Genomic DNA, 15,410 nt, shown 5'->3' with positions numbered 1-15,410 from the left:
CACATGCTTGACTCAATAAAAAACATAAATGACACAGGCCTGGCAGAGCCTCCCCTTTGTCATCCTGTACTTTACTGCTTCTCTTAATAAGAAAACCCCTTGGCCTTCTTGATTGCTTAAGCATCTGCAACCTGGATTTAGAAGATTCCACAGCTGGCCAACTTTCCGAGCTCTGAAAATCCCATGGCCTGTACTTTAGATGCATACACAGCCTTCAGTCCTTCCCTGAGGGTCCCCTGTTCCTCAAGGGGTCTTCTAGGAGCTCATCTCTTGCAGTTCCCAAACCCAGAGCTGCCTCTAAATCACTTGTGTACATGTTTAAGATACAGATTCCCGGGCCCCTCGCACAGGCCATCTGATTGAATGTGGCTAAAATGGGGCGCAGAAATTTGTGTAAGTAGTAAACGTCCGAGGCGTTGTGATGCAGCTGGCCCCCGAACCAGCACTGAGGAACCACTAGCCGAAGCCCAGCAGCCTTACACCAAAAGGTGGACAGAACAGTGATAAGGGCCATGTCCACTCCTGGCCACTGAACTTGACCAGTGGGGGTGAGTCACTATTAGGCCACTTCAACTACTAATTTCAACATGATTACCTGGATTGATCCACATAGACAATCTGCGACGACCAAACAAATAAAAGGCTGTACGCAACATTTGTTAGCCCATTGCTTTAGAAACTCACAGTTTATCTCACTAAAGAGAATTTTCTAGGATGGAAATCAATGTGCCCAGTAAATCTTACAGTCTGACAAGATTGGGGAAAGGCAGAGAGGAGATTTGTAATCTTCTAAAATGTTTCAGTATGTGGCTGTTTCAAACCTGACGCGCCAACTCCCCAAAATCCATCTGGAACACAAGACAGGGTCCGATTGAATGCTCTCCCACCACAACCTGCCTCTAGCAGAGAGAATGCAGCAACGGAGCTGCATATGAGCTTACTGTTCAACGGTGCGGGGATGACACGAAAAATCCTAATTCCACTTGGCAGCAACTTTCCACTATCTTGGCGGGTCTCAACCATAATCACTCTGGTGTGTGGAGCTTGGACAGACTGTGGGGCTGGATAGAAACCAAGAAACTACAAAGCGGTCCAGCAAGGGACTCCATGTAGGGAATGCCATGGTCCCAAATGTCCACAAGCATACTTCTCACAGATAGCGCAGGAATTTCAGTTCCACTGTCAGGCTCCAGAAAATTCTGCCTTTCCCAAGACCCTGAAAAGCAGCAATTTCTCACTTAACATGACTTTTAGGGAAAATGCCAATCAACGTACATCCATACATTTCCCTTCCTCAGAATCATCCCCCATCCTGTAAGAATGGGAAGCTTGCCATAGCCCACTGCCCTCCCCACCTCCAAAACATACACAACCACTCTCAGAAAGAAAAGGGGAAGGAAAGAGAGTTCTACTTCCCTCCTGTGTAACGTGTAGGCAGCTTTGGCTATCGTCATGATTTTCTTGGACTTGACAGCCTTCTTAGTCTGTTCAGGCTGCTATAACAGAATACCACAGACAGGGGAGCTTATAAACAACAGAAATTTACTTCTCATAGTTCTGGAAGCTAGAAGTCCAAGATCAGGATGCCGGCATGGTCAGGTTCTGGTGAAGGCCCTCCTCCAGGTTTCAGACTTCTCACTGTGTCCTCACGTGGTAGAAGGGGTGAGGGATCTCTCTGGAGCCTCTCTAAATAAGGGCACTAATCCCATTCATGAGAGTTCCACCCTCACGGACATAAGCACCTCACAAAGACCCCACCTCCTAATACCATCATCTTTGGGGGTTAGGATTTCAGCATATGAATTTGGCACAGAGGGACACAAACATTCAGACCATAGCAACAGCCAAAATGGGGAAAGCTCCATTTAAGGAACCTCCCCTCTCCAGCCTGACACGTTCCTCAACGGACTTTGAAATAATTCAACCCAGAAGGTAAAGAATTCTTCCAATACAGCCAATGTATCACTTAAACCAGGGACTCATGAGAATGCTTCATCAGCCACGGCCTGACCCCACACTCAGTCTTCCGCCATATTCTCAGGGGCATGCAGCTCAGGAGCATTACTTATGTTATCCCATACGTTTCTGAAATGTACATCTTCTAAGGGGTCTTGAAACATTAATCAGAAGATGCTAGAGAAAGAGGGGAATATTTTGCATTATGTTTGCAGAGGAACAAAATCTCATCAGCTAAATCCACAAGTCAGGGACAGGCCTTAGCTTGCTAAATTTGAAAACAATTAAAATAATAATTGCTGTCTCAATTAAATGAAACATGTTACAAAGTCTAAATTCAGCCCTGATGGGATATCATGAAGCTATTATTGGAAGTCTAAGTCTGAAATAATTTCTGTATGGTGCTCCTGGAGAGGAAAAGAAATGCCCTTCAGCCAAATCTAAGGTTTAATTCATGCAAGAGACTTGGCTAATGCCACCAACCACAAACATTGCGTTTTCATGATCTGAACGGCAGCAAGTCCCAGTGAATTAATTACAGCCACTCTGTTTATATTCTGCATGACTTTTCAATTATTACCTGTAATGAGATCCTTTTTTACTTTTATGAACATTAACACACAGCTTTCCTACCAGAGGGATGGAGAGCTGAGGGAAAAGTAATACGATCCTGATCCTTTTACCACTAGGTCACTCGCTGGCAGCTTGCCAAGCCTGCTGGTTCTAGAAAACAGTTACTACTTGAGTCCCAGGCCTCCTGAGAAGCCTGAGGAGGAAACAAGGGTCACCACCCAGATGCCTACAGGGGCCAGGCAAGCCAGGTCAAAGAGTCAGACAGCGGGGGCTTATCGCAAGTGCACACAGGGTGGGCCTGATGGGGACTTGACTGCCTAGACAAAGTCCAGGGGGCAGGGGATACTCAGCCCCTTAAGCGTTGCTGTGTATGAACCCAGGCCTGGCGAGGCAGGTGCTGGTACATGGCTGTGTTCAGTTTGTGAAAAGTTATCCAGTTATACATTTATGATATATGCACGTTTTGGATGCATATTACACTTCATAAAAGTTTTTTTTTTTTAATGGCATAGGGTCAGATTTTCTAGGGGCCAGAGACACAAGGACAAGAGAGCAGGATGAGTGTAATCAGGGAGGGGTTTAGAGTAACTACTTGGAACAGGTGTTGTGTGAGACTAGTTTTTACTGTGCCACCCAGGGCATGGGTGTAGGTGGGCTGGCCGAGTTTAAAAAACCTGGGATAGAGAGATTGCTTTAAAAACATCACACTTATGCAGAACAGGATATACAAAACACTCATATTTGAGTTAACATTAAAAGGATATATGTATATGCACAGAAAGTTTCTAGAAGAATACACAAGAAACTATTAACATTGGTTGCCTCTGGCAGGTGGTATGGAGAAGAAGGGAGATTTACTTTTTATCCTATTCCCATTCATACTATTTGAATTTTTATTATGGGAGTGTATTACCGTTTCAATTTAAAAAAAAAGTCAGGAGAGAAAATTCTTAAAATAACCAAATTACTATTAAATAAATCTTCAAGGCCCCTCTGGGATTTAAAATTTTTTTTAAATCAGCAATTTTTGATACGCTAACAATGTAAGTGCAATTAAGTGAACAAGTCACTCCTTTGAGAATAAAAATGTCAAAACATATACAGTACATACGTTTTGTAATTCCTGATGAATAATAGCTATGATTTAAACACATATAGTGAGGGCTGGCCCTGTGGCTTAGCGGTTAAGTGCACGCGCTCTGCTGCTGGTGGCCCGGGTTCAGATCCCGGGCGTGCACCGACGCACCGCTTCTCGGGCCATGCTGAGGCCGCGTCCCACATACAGCAACTAGAAGGATGTGCAGCTATGACATACAACTATCTACTGGGGTTTTGGGGGAAAAAATAAATAAATAAAAACTATAAAAAAATAAAAATAAAAAAATAAACACATATAGTGAAACCTCTTCATAATATGGTAACTGAGGATTAGGACTAACAGCCATACTATAGGCTAATCATTTTCTCTTAGACTTGAACTCTACTGTATATTGTTACGTTATTTGAAGAAACGTGCAGAAACAAGCCTTATAATAGCCTTACTATAGTCCCTATATAAGCCTTATAATGGTCCTGCTATACTGTGCCATAGACTTGAAGACAGTGCCACACAGTGATATGACCACGCGTACAGCTAAGCCTTGGAAAAAGGAATAGGCACAGCCAGCAGCCTTTCTGGCTACAAAGCTTTCACTGTTCATTCCTACGACCACCAGAGACAGTCAAGGGAGAGGGCCACAAGAAGCATGCTTATGTACCTGGAGTCACAGAGAAACTCAGTGGTAGAATGACCCGGAGAAAGGAGCTGAAGACAAATGTGTAAAACCAAACCCTGCTTAGAATGGCATGCTCCTTTAAACCACGAGTGATATTAATTACAAAATAATCAACATTAAAACAGCTATAGGGTTTATAATTTTATTTTTTTCTCCCAAAGCCCCAGTAGATAGTTGTATGTCATAGTTGCACATCCTTCAAGTTGCTATATGTGGGACGCGGCCTCAGCATGGCTGGAGAAGCGGTACGTCGGTGCGCGCCCGGGATCCGAATCTGGGCCGCCAGCAGCGGAGCGCGGGCACTTAACTGCTAAGCCACCGGGCCGGTCCAGCCATAGGGTTTAAAATCTAGAAATCTGTTATCTCATCCCCACACTTATTCACTATGTAACAGACCGGGGGGAAATCCTTTCATTGCCATGTGTTTGTTTTCCCCATCCATGGAAGTCAATTAAAAATAGAACCCGGGCAGTGTAGGCATCCTTTCTAATTCTGTGGGCAATTTGTCGTAACTAGAACAATAGGATTGGTGACATTTATTAGTCACTTCAGTTTCTACCCAAAGGAAATATATGATTCTGAGATCCAATTGTGTTTTGAAATTGGAGGGTGGAGAGAGGAATGATAGTTTTCTCCAACTATTTGAAAGAAAGTTGAGTCTAAGCGTCAACCAAATTAAAGACCACTAATTAAAAAGGCTGAAAAACGGATGTTCTGTTTTACCAGTATGAACCCCAAATGCTGTAGCCACCATGCGTATGAATAGGGCTGTCTTATTCATTTGCCGCTAACAATACTTGATAAATTTCTTGCTGTTGCTATGTGTTGTGATCATCACAAGTGATCTGCATATTTATGTGCACCCATATATTTAGTCTCATTCTGTTCCTATGAAATCTACCAACATAGAGCAGAGTTCAGTAACTGGAAAACACCTAAGCTAAGTGATGAAATTATCAAGACAGCGGAAGGGAACCACTGAGTCCCCTGTGTCATTCAAGCAGAAGGGGCCATTTTTGTTTGAAAGAAACACTAGCACTCTTATCTCCCTAAGTGGGCTCAACCGACAGAAGCAAAAACTAGAACTAATTGGTCCTTTCTTGATCTTAAACAGACCATCCCTATTCAGTCTGCGACATTAGCCATCTGGGTCACGTCCCAGCTCCACTGTGCACTAGCCTTATGAAATCAGGCCAGTTATTTAAATTCTCTGTGCCTCAGTTTCCTCCTGTGTAAAATGAGGAGAGTAATGGTGTCTCTTACCTAGGGTTGTTGTCAGGAGTAAATCAGTTCTCATACCAAAGAGTTTAGAACAGGACCTCCATAAATGTTAGTTTTCATTTTGCTGGTAACTTTTTGTTGGAAGGAAGAAAATAAACAGAATTCCTTTTGAACATATATTTTTTTAAAATCTTCATCTGGGAAGAGAAAGGTAAAGGAGATGGGACAAAAGGAAAAAGGTGGATAGGAAATAGCAACTATTATCTACTTAGTAGCATTTATGTAAAAGACATTCTACATACATTATCTCATTTGCTTGTTACAATAACTCTGAGGTAGGTGTTATTATTAGTCATTTCCAGATGAGGAAGCCAGGATTAGAGGTTCTCCGATGGGCCCACAATCACACAGGAGATTTGAGCCCCAGTCTAGCTGACTCTAGGCTTGCATACCCCCTCCTCAGGACTAAACCCCAGGCTGGAAAAATAAGGTGGAAAGATGAGGAAAACAGACTAATGGAGAGAAGAGGACCAAAGTGTCATCTACTTTTCCAGCCAGGAGCTGATACTTCTATCCACAGAGATAATGTAAATTTAATGTCAAGACTGTAATGAGAAAATGGAACATCATTCTCACCCCTGGTGCTAAAAACTATCATTAATAGTAGTTTGGAATATTTCATAAACACACATATAATATATATTTGTGTGCGTGTGTGAGGAATATTAGCCCTGAGCTAACATCCGATGCCAATCCTCCTCTTTTTGCTGAGGAAGATTGGCCCTGGGCTAACATCCGTGCCCATCGTCCTCTATTTTATATGGGATGCCACTACAGCATGGCTTGACAAGCTGTGCATCGGTGCGAGCCCGGGATCCAGGCCTGCGAACCTGGGGCCACCTAAGTGGAGCGCACGCACTTAACCGCTACGCCACCGGGCGGGCCGCTAAACACACTTATATTAGTGTATCTAGTTAACTAGTCACCAAAATGCTACTGGTTGAGCATCAAGAAGTGGAGATAAATCCAAGCTAATCCCCAAACACTGCACAAAGTAGTGTGTAAAATGGAATCAGTGCCCCAGAACAGGTAGAAGCTCACCATTGTTTATTTCCATCAACAGTAACTCATCTCTTTATTTAGAAAGCCATACAATGGTTCCCAATGTAGTATATCACTTTTCAAAACTCGACCAAAGGAAATGCCCAAATCGTTCTACAATTACACAGCAGTTACTGCCTTGTGACCGCACAGATTCTTGAATTCCAGTTGTCTTCCCGCAGGCAACAGTATGCTCTCCAAAAGACAAACTTAATGCATCTTTGGGGTCAACTGTTTTTCCTTGTGCCCTGCTCCATTTTTCATGATCATGGTACTTGGCGCTGCTCCCCTTAATCATAGGTTTGGGAAGGGGGATGAGGTCAGCCTTCCATCTATTGCTAAGGCCACTGTTCACAGCTCCACCGAATTAAAGACAACCCACTGAACTGCACTGCCGCATGTCACGATGCCAAACAGCTCCTTTCATCTCAGCACAGCAGTGATTCCCATTAACTCAGTGCAGGTTTTAATAAGAACACAAGGAATATCTTAGTTCCTTATCACAGAGTTGTGATATTTGGAGGAAAATAATTAGTTTGGTGGAGTTTTGAGATCAGACAGGTAAATGTGACAACTTTTTCTTTTTGCTGGTGCAAAGTATCTCCAAAATAGAAACTTGCCTTAATTGAATCTAATTCAAATAAACTCGATGCTAACTGAGATAACTGCACTCATTCTCCAACAGCAAAAGTTTTCAAGTCAATTTGTTGGTACTCAGCGCAGATCTGTTCCAGAACTTTAGATGAGAAAAAAAGTCACATCACGGAGAAGTCTAAATGTGATCAATGAACCAGCCCTCTCAACTACTCACGCAAGAAAAGAGGTCTTATCAGATGCTCCTCCAGCCATTGTTAGGGGTAAGCATGTGGATGAGAAGAGAAGAGTGAGTCTGCAGTTCCTGAGATAAGAGTAAATGAAAGGTGGCAGCCCAGACTCTGGACTCAACATGGTTCTGTTTTGCCAAGTTCTGAGTTGCTCACAGCCATTTTTGACATTGACCATTTTTGACATCAGCATGTGCTGGCTTTGCAGAGTGGATACTAGTCAGTTTGGCATCTCAGACGGTTGAGTAGAGCTTGGCACTGAGAGACCAGAGGTAAGTAATGGGCAGAAGCCCCTCAAAGCTGTAGCATCCTAAACTGAGGTACCACCTCCTCCTGAAGGGTTATATCCCATAACCTTTCCAACCAAATATTCTCTTAGTGCCGGCTCTGGTGGTGCAAATCGCTAAATGCAATGAGTTTAGAGATTTGCAATCAGTAGACCTGCCACCCACTTTATCTCCCCTGATAGGAAACTCTGGTTAATGTCCCAGTGCCTTTGTTGTTTTTTTTTTTTTGCGGCTCTGTTCCCTTTTTCTGGAACCCTCTTTCTTTCCCAGGTTTTAGTGGATTCCTATTTGTCCTTCAAAACTGAGTTCAAACTAAGTGTCAACCCCACAAGACCACACACCTTCCATCACACAACTGCCCCAATCTGATGTAGAAGTCCTTTGTTGCTCCCCCAAACCCTATGAATGCCATTCAGATCACCTTATACTGCCTGTGAGAAAAGCCATATTTGTCTCTGAGGAGCCACATCTTATTCAACTTCTTTCAGCCTGAACCTGACATAATGCCTGGTTCTTACAAAAGAAGGTCATTAAGAGCATAAGCTCGCACAACCTCTCTGTGCCTCAGTTTTCTCATCTGTAAAAGGGGATAACAATAGTACCTACCTGATAGAGTTAATATGAAGATTAAAACAGGCAGTTAATGTAAAGTGCTTAGAAGAACTGGGAGCTCTTACTATTAAGTAGTTGTGAAATTAACAAATAAATGTAACCTTGAGTAAGTCAGCTACTTTGGACAGAATGTTTTCTTCTATGAAATGGAGATAATTTTATTTCTTTACAGAATGGTAGTAAGGATCAAATGAGAGAACATAGTTGGTGAAAGTATTTTGAGAGCTGTAAAGGACCATTTAAAAACTGCCATTTTGATTATTATTACCAAATAAATGATATCAGGTTTCTAAGCAAGAACTCAAAGAAGAATCTTCAGTGGCTACTGCAGGTATTGCCCAAGGCCTTACCCAAGCCTAGGGTTTCTTCCTTAGGGTTAACTTAGGTTAACTTCCTAGGTTAACTTTCCAACACTGGCCATAAAAGACAAGGTACAGTTACAGGAACCATGAATGAGAGGAAGGGAAAATAGATCCCAAGGGTCTATGCGGAATTGGAACACTACCCCTCTAAACAGAACACCGATGTCCATAGAACCTGGAACACCCAGCGGGATTTAGGATGTACAATCACTGCTGGTTGATTCTGATCATATCACAAAATCTATGGAATTCAAGAGCCAGAAAGAATTTTTGAAATCATTATTCCAGTTTCCTCATTTTACTGCTGAGGAAACTGACATCTATGAATCCCAAGCAACTGGCTGGAAACCACATATCAAGCCTGTGACAAACAACTCAGGTCTCCTAATCTGTAGCTTATAGGTTTATATAAGTTTTGCTTATATCATGTTCCCACCACTACCTTTTAGGTCAGTCTTTAGCAACAAACTTGGGTTCAAATTCCAGTTTTACCATTTATTAATTCTGTGACTTTAAGTGAGTTATTGAACTGATCCAAGTCTCAGTTTCTCCATTTGTAAAATAAGGATCATAGTGTCTCCTTTATAAGTTTACTGTATGATAAAAGAGGTAATGTCTGTACATCAGGTAGCAAAACCTGAGTCAAGTACCTGGTTCACCCCTCACTAACTTCCTACAGTAATTATTGTGATGTTCTTTAAAAGTAAACTATGTGTAAAGACCAAGACCATATTGTAAACACGTCTTTTGAAAAAAGCATCTAAGAACCGACATTTGTGAAATTTTTTTTGGTATTGAAGTGGTTAAAAAAAAAATCTTTCCTTTTGGTTTAAAGTCTGGCTGCATCAGCGTTCCCACTTTCCACATAGCATGCCCCTCTCCGTGCCAGCAGTCACGTATAGCAGGGCATATAGTAAAGCAGTGTATAGCACAGTGCTGCGCTACAGCTCATGTTTGCTTTCTCACCTCTGCGCCTCTCCCACCAGGTACCCGTTGGCTGCCAATTCCAGCTACTGCTTTATCCTTCCTTTTCTGCCCAACCGCTGCTTTAAGGATGCGTCTTGTCTATGGACAGCTCCCTTTATCAACACAAGACAGAAACTGCTCCGGAGTGACCTGGTCTCTCTCTTCCTCAGAGGGCCACAGTCCTCCTGTCTACGCACCCGGCTGCCTATCTCCTCCGGCCAGCGATCATTTCCTCCTCTACAGGCCCCTTGGCGGCTCACCCGGCCACTATCTTCTCGCCCTCTGATACCTGCGTTTATAAAAGGTGCGGGACTGGACCGAGTTCTACCGGGTTGGGGTGGGCAGCCACCCCGCTGATGCCCTGGCCCTCCGCGCAGCAAACACAGGAACCAGGCCCAGGATTCTATCCTAAGGGCAACAACACTTGGCTGTGTACCTTCCCAAAGGCGGCTCCATCCCCAGGACGCAGGACCCCAGGGTGCCCCGCGCGGTTTGCATCTGTGGCGGGGAACGTGCCCCAGGAGGATGCACAGGCGGGGACAGCCTGGAGCGCTCAGAGGAGACAGGGCTCACGGGCCCCACCTAACCTCAAACTCTGGGTCCAGACTCCTCTCCCCCCCGGTGGAGCCACTTTTCCAGCCTCTGAAGAGGGAGCTGGAGCCGGCACCGGGAAGCCAGGGCGGCACACTCTTCGTCACTCCAGCCACTGCGGAGCCCCCCTTGCCAGCCGCAGTTACGTTCCCTGTCGCGTCTGGAGGAGTAGGCAGCGACGGGCACTCTCTCCCTTCACTCCAGGGCAAGGCATATGAGATGGCGAAAAAGGAAACCTCGAAAGTGGAGAGGGGGGAAAGCTAGCACTTTTGCGGGACTTCTCCAAGCCCTTGTGGAGGAGAGGGACGAGGCCACCCCGATCCACCCCCCCTCTACACACACAGGAGCTCAGGCAGAGTGGTTACTCCCATTAGCACCCCGTGCGCACACAGACCCGCGCATCCTTTCCAACCCGACCTCCTGATGCGCCCAGAACACGCGCAGCAGCGAGGGGGTGTGCGCACCATCTTTCTCGCGTTCCCCAAGCGGTCCCCTGGCCCTGCAGCGGCAGCTTCGGGCGCTCGGGGCGCCGCGCCCAGTGCCCGCCGGCCGAGTGCGGTCCCAGCCCAGGACCCGCACAGGCGGCGAGGGCTGAGCGCGCCGCGCCGTGGGCGCTCGGCAGGCCGCCTCCGCTCCAGCCCCTGCCGGCTCACCAGATGGCCATCCTGCTCTTGGGGTAGTCCAGCCGCTCCAGGCAGCCGAGGAAGTGCGGCAGCGTGTGCGCAGCGTTGCGGGCGAGGACGACCACGAGCACCGTGGGTCTCTGCAGGGGCGACTCGGGGAAAACCACCGCCTCCTCTTCGTCGTCCTCCGAGTCCGGCTCGGCGGCAAAGCGCGCCCGGCAGCCGCCGCGGAACAGAGCCGAGGAGAGGAGCAGCAGCGACCAGGCGAGGGTGGCGGCGGGGCGCGCAGCCATGTTCAAGGCTGTGGCGGGCGGGCGGACGGCGGGAGGACCTGCCGCGAGCGCGAGCCGGGCTGCTGGAGGGCGCCCGAGGCCGACCGGGAGGGGCGGCGGCGGCTCCGGGGAGCGAGGCGGGCTGCGAGGGGCGGACAAGGCTGCGGCTGGCCCACGCCGGCTGGCGCGCACGCTGGCACCGACTTCTGCAGCCCGGGACCCTCCCGCCGCCGCGCCGCCCAGGCTCTGACGCGGTGAGCACCGCGTACCTGCGGCTGCCAGCGCTCGCCTGAGGCTCAGGCTCCCAGACGGTGTCTGTGGGGCTGTTTGTCTTGCGGGAAGTTCCTCCAGTCCAGGCTCAGCTTGTACAGCTGAGGTCTGTGGCTTCCCCCAGACTGTGAGGTGTGGCCGTGTCTGCCAATGGGCGTCTAAGTGTGTGTGTGTGTACATACAGTACAACTCCAAGAAAATTTATTCTGCTTTTGCAAACCGCAATCTAAAGTCCTTCACAGTGATGCAATGTATCCAGTTTTTCATAATGCACCTATTGATTAAATGGGTAGAGTTCTAAATGGAAAGTCACCCAACTGTTCATTACTATGATAAACAACTTTTTAACTTCCACAAAGGCAGAATGTTTGCATTTCCTTTTACACTCAATTTCTCTTGAAATTCATTCTTGACTGAGCACCCCCCCCCCCCAATGACAGCAAGTTTGAAGACCTGGAGAATTTTAGAGTCAGATCGACGAACCCCTGAAATGAAAGGAAAGCCCACAGTTCTGAAACCCACTCTACCGCTAACTCAGTGTCCTAGGCTTCCTGACAGGATGGCCTGTAAAAGAGGAAATTCGCTTAGGTGGTTTTCTTTTTCCTTAATGCCCGCACTAACAAAGAGTAACAGAAAAAATCCATACACTTGGAGGAGAAGAGATGTAAGGAAGAAGAGAAGGAGGAATGAAGGAAGAACACAATTAGCACATAAAATGAAATTGCTAGGCTACACTGCCAGAGGATATTTACTCTTGAACATAACATCGGAAAGCTAGTAATGAAACCTGGAGTTCCTTCTTTGTGGAATTGTGTAGGCTTTGACCTATTGATGTGCAATATTGATCCATACCACTGTGCATTCTTGACTCCAACCCCAGCTTGCCCTCAGCCCTGTCACACAGCCTTTTGACTGGCTGTATTCAGCCTTCTCTGCGACTACTAGAAGCCTTCGTCACTCTCCTTTGACCTCCTCACTGCCTCAGAATTCACTTCCTTTATTAAACTCCCTCAACACCTCTGTCTCTAACAAATATCCCTACCAGTCTGCTCTTTACTTGCAGGTGCCTATTGACGACAGAGCCTTTGAGCCCATCCTCCCTTGCAGGCCATGATTTTCTCCATTGTTTATCTCGGCTCTCTGCCAAATCTTCAATTGGTCTCTCTCTATTAGCTCTTCCCCCTCAAGCTAAAAGCTCCTTCAGTCTTCTCCTATCCTTAAAACAATTTTTTAATCCTGTGTCTCCTTCTAGTAATACCCACTCTTGGCCAAGGTCCTTGAAAGAGGGGTGTACACTTGCTTTCTCCAGTTCTTGTGGTTTCCTCCTTTATTGAGGCTGTTCTGGCACAACTACAGATGACCTCAGTACCAGAAGATTTAGTGAAGTCTCTTCAGTTCTCACCTTCTTGAATCTGTTAGATAATCTCTCCTCCTTGGTCTCCTCTGACCCTACTTGTGAGCGAGCCCCTTCACTGTGTGCCCCTTCACCGTGTGCTACTCTGCTGGCACCATATGGTCTCCTGGGGTGATTTCATCCACCAAATCTACATTTCTCACCCTAACCTCTTCTCTAATATTCATACTTTTATACCTAACTGCCTACAGACATTTCCTTCTCCTCCAACCTCCTTCAGGAATGGTCCTTGCTCTCAATGGGCTCACAGTCTTGTAAGGAGGCTGAGAGTTACACGTTTGTCAGAGGTATCATGACAGAAGTATATACCAGCTACAGTGGAGGCACAGACAAGGGCACAGTCACCTGTGCAGGGGATGTGGTGATGGAAAGTTTTCATAGAGACCATCTCCATGTTGTTCTGTCTTCCTTTCACTTTCTTGGCCTATTTCCAACTCGTCTTTCGAGACTAGGATCCCCATTCCTCAACAAAACTTGGTTTAATATTTATCATTTGTTCACCTTTCTGCAAACAGAGGGAATTTCAAGCTGGGAATCCATGTTTCTGTCTTATTTTCCTTCTGTTACCTTAAGTCAACAGCTTATCTGAATCCATGTTTTTCAAAGAATGAAGTGGCACCTAAAACTACACTGGTATGGGCCCTGTATGGCCTCTAATGACATTCTAATGAAACCAGCTCCGCAGAATTCTCCTAAAATACTTAAAGCCCAGTCTATAGATGAAATCAAAGGTTTCCCAGCCATATAACTTGCAAAACACCTATTTAAAACTTTTAGTCAATTTCAAGTGCTTTTAGTCACGAGGATATTGAGGTCATGACAGGGTATATAACAATAGAAGATCATTTTAAAGAGGAGGATTTAGAGATGGGGATAGAGAGTGGGAAGCTTGGGGAAAGTTGAGTCCCCATCTTACTAACAGATTTGTCCCATAAGTAAGTTCTTTAGAAATCATTGATGCAAATCCTGGATGGCTGTCTTTCCTCATAAAATCAATGTTATAAAAAAGTTAATTCATAAAAACTAATTTAAAAATAAAAGCCAATTATGTTAAAGAATATTCATCACTTATAATGCTCTTTCCATTGAAAATTGGTTGAAAGCCAGGGTTGTGCACACACATCTCCTTGTCTCCACTGCCAATAGACTGTCCCCATTAGTTCTTGCATGAATGTTGGAAGTAAGCCCTTTCCCTCACATCCCTTCCTCATACTATTTCAGCTCAGGCGACTTCCTCCTGGGACAACAAAACCTCTTTGATTCTCATCCTCAGCATGGCTGTGGCAGGGGCAGGGCCTCTGAGGTGGGCGGAGGGCTTCTTGGAGGAAAGTATCTCAAGGTGTCTGTGGCTCCAGCAGCCAAGGAAAGGAGGAAATAAATAACTTTGGGGCAGCTGTGACATGCTAGTGACATGTGTCACTTATTCTCTGTGTGACCTTGGAGACTTGATCTCTCTGGACGTCAATTTCTTCGTCTATAAAAACTTTTTTAAATGCCCGCCTCATTTTTTCATTCAACAAACATTTATGAAATTATTAAATGTTGATCATCAGGGTGTTGAGTATTTGAATCCTTCTCCCCCGGAAAAAGGGGGAGAAGGTGGCCTGCCCCATTTGTCCTGCTGGGCCAGAGTTGGAGGAGAAAATCTCTTGTCTGAATTATCAGGGCTTGTTTCTCCTGTACCAAAATACCTTTTTTTCACTACGTAGGTTGTTTTACTCTCTTTTCTTATCCAGGCTAAAATCCTACAATGTAAACATTCATTAGAATTGACAAGTATGCCTATTTTAACATGAAAATACTTGAGAGAAGAATATTAATCACTGTCTTCTGTCATTCCTACATTTGTGTAAATTAATTACATCACATTTCTTAATTTCAGTACCTAAACTAAGACACACTACAAGAAGCTTTGATGAAGGGAACTGAATGGGATCCTCATTTGGAGAATGGAACCCTTTGATGACAAAGCAAGATCTGTAGATTTCTGATATGTGGGCTTGAAGACCCTGGGTGCTAGAGAGGGAAGGGGTATAGTGAGGTGGATAGAAAGAAAAGAGCAATGACTGAGATGGGAAGAGCTAAAATAAAACTGTCCCAATTCCAAAGTTTTGTCTATGCTGTAGCCTGCATCCAAGAACTGTATAATAGTTACAATAGAAAAATATTTTTCAATTCCAAACAAATTTATACAAATTTAAAATATACTCTTGTATCTCATTTAAAAAGACTATGTGTTCTGTAAATTGAATTCATTCACTCATTCCAACATTTACTCAGTACCTACTCTGTGCCAAGGCACAGATGCTGGAAATGCATAATTAAGATGTGTCATATGGACAAATAAATATAATAAATTGGTGTATGTGTTATGGTGGAAAAGGAGGATAAGGAAGGGAGTGGAGATGGTTAGGAACCGCTTCATTAAAGAAATGTCTTTGAACTGAGTATTGAAAAATGAGTAGCATGTATTAGGAAAAGGACAGCGGGCAGAAGAGGAGGGAAAGGTTGAAATTTCAGGTAGATAGAACCACAGATGCAAAAGAATGAAAGAGCATGGCAC

The 15,410-nt window shown here is 45.1% G+C and overlaps 1 protein-coding gene across 1 annotated transcript in view; it reads right to left on the bottom strand.

The window, feature by feature from the left end:
* The window catches only part of COLGALT2 (collagen beta(1-O)galactosyltransferase 2), a 114,618-nt gene extending 103,321 nt beyond the window's left edge, over window positions 1-11,297 (bottom strand). The window contains exon 1 of the mRNA XM_058539891.1: window positions 10,922-11,297. Coding sequence (XP_058395874.1) covers window positions 10,922-11,184 — 263 coding nt within the window. The 5' untranslated portion in view covers window positions 11,185-11,297. The remainder of the gene's footprint in view (window positions 1-10,921) is intronic.
* Between the last annotated feature and the right edge of the window lie 4,113 nt (window positions 11,298-15,410).

The sequence above is a fragment of the Diceros bicornis genome, chromosome 4, assembly GCF_020826845.1.
Source record: "Diceros bicornis minor isolate mBicDic1 chromosome 4, mDicBic1.mat.cur, whole genome shotgun sequence".
Classification (NCBI taxonomy): domain Eukaryota; kingdom Metazoa; phylum Chordata; class Mammalia; order Perissodactyla; family Rhinocerotidae; genus Diceros; species Diceros bicornis.
The sequence above is the reverse complement of the archived record's forward strand: the minus strand, read 5'-3'. Positions and strand labels throughout refer to the sequence as shown.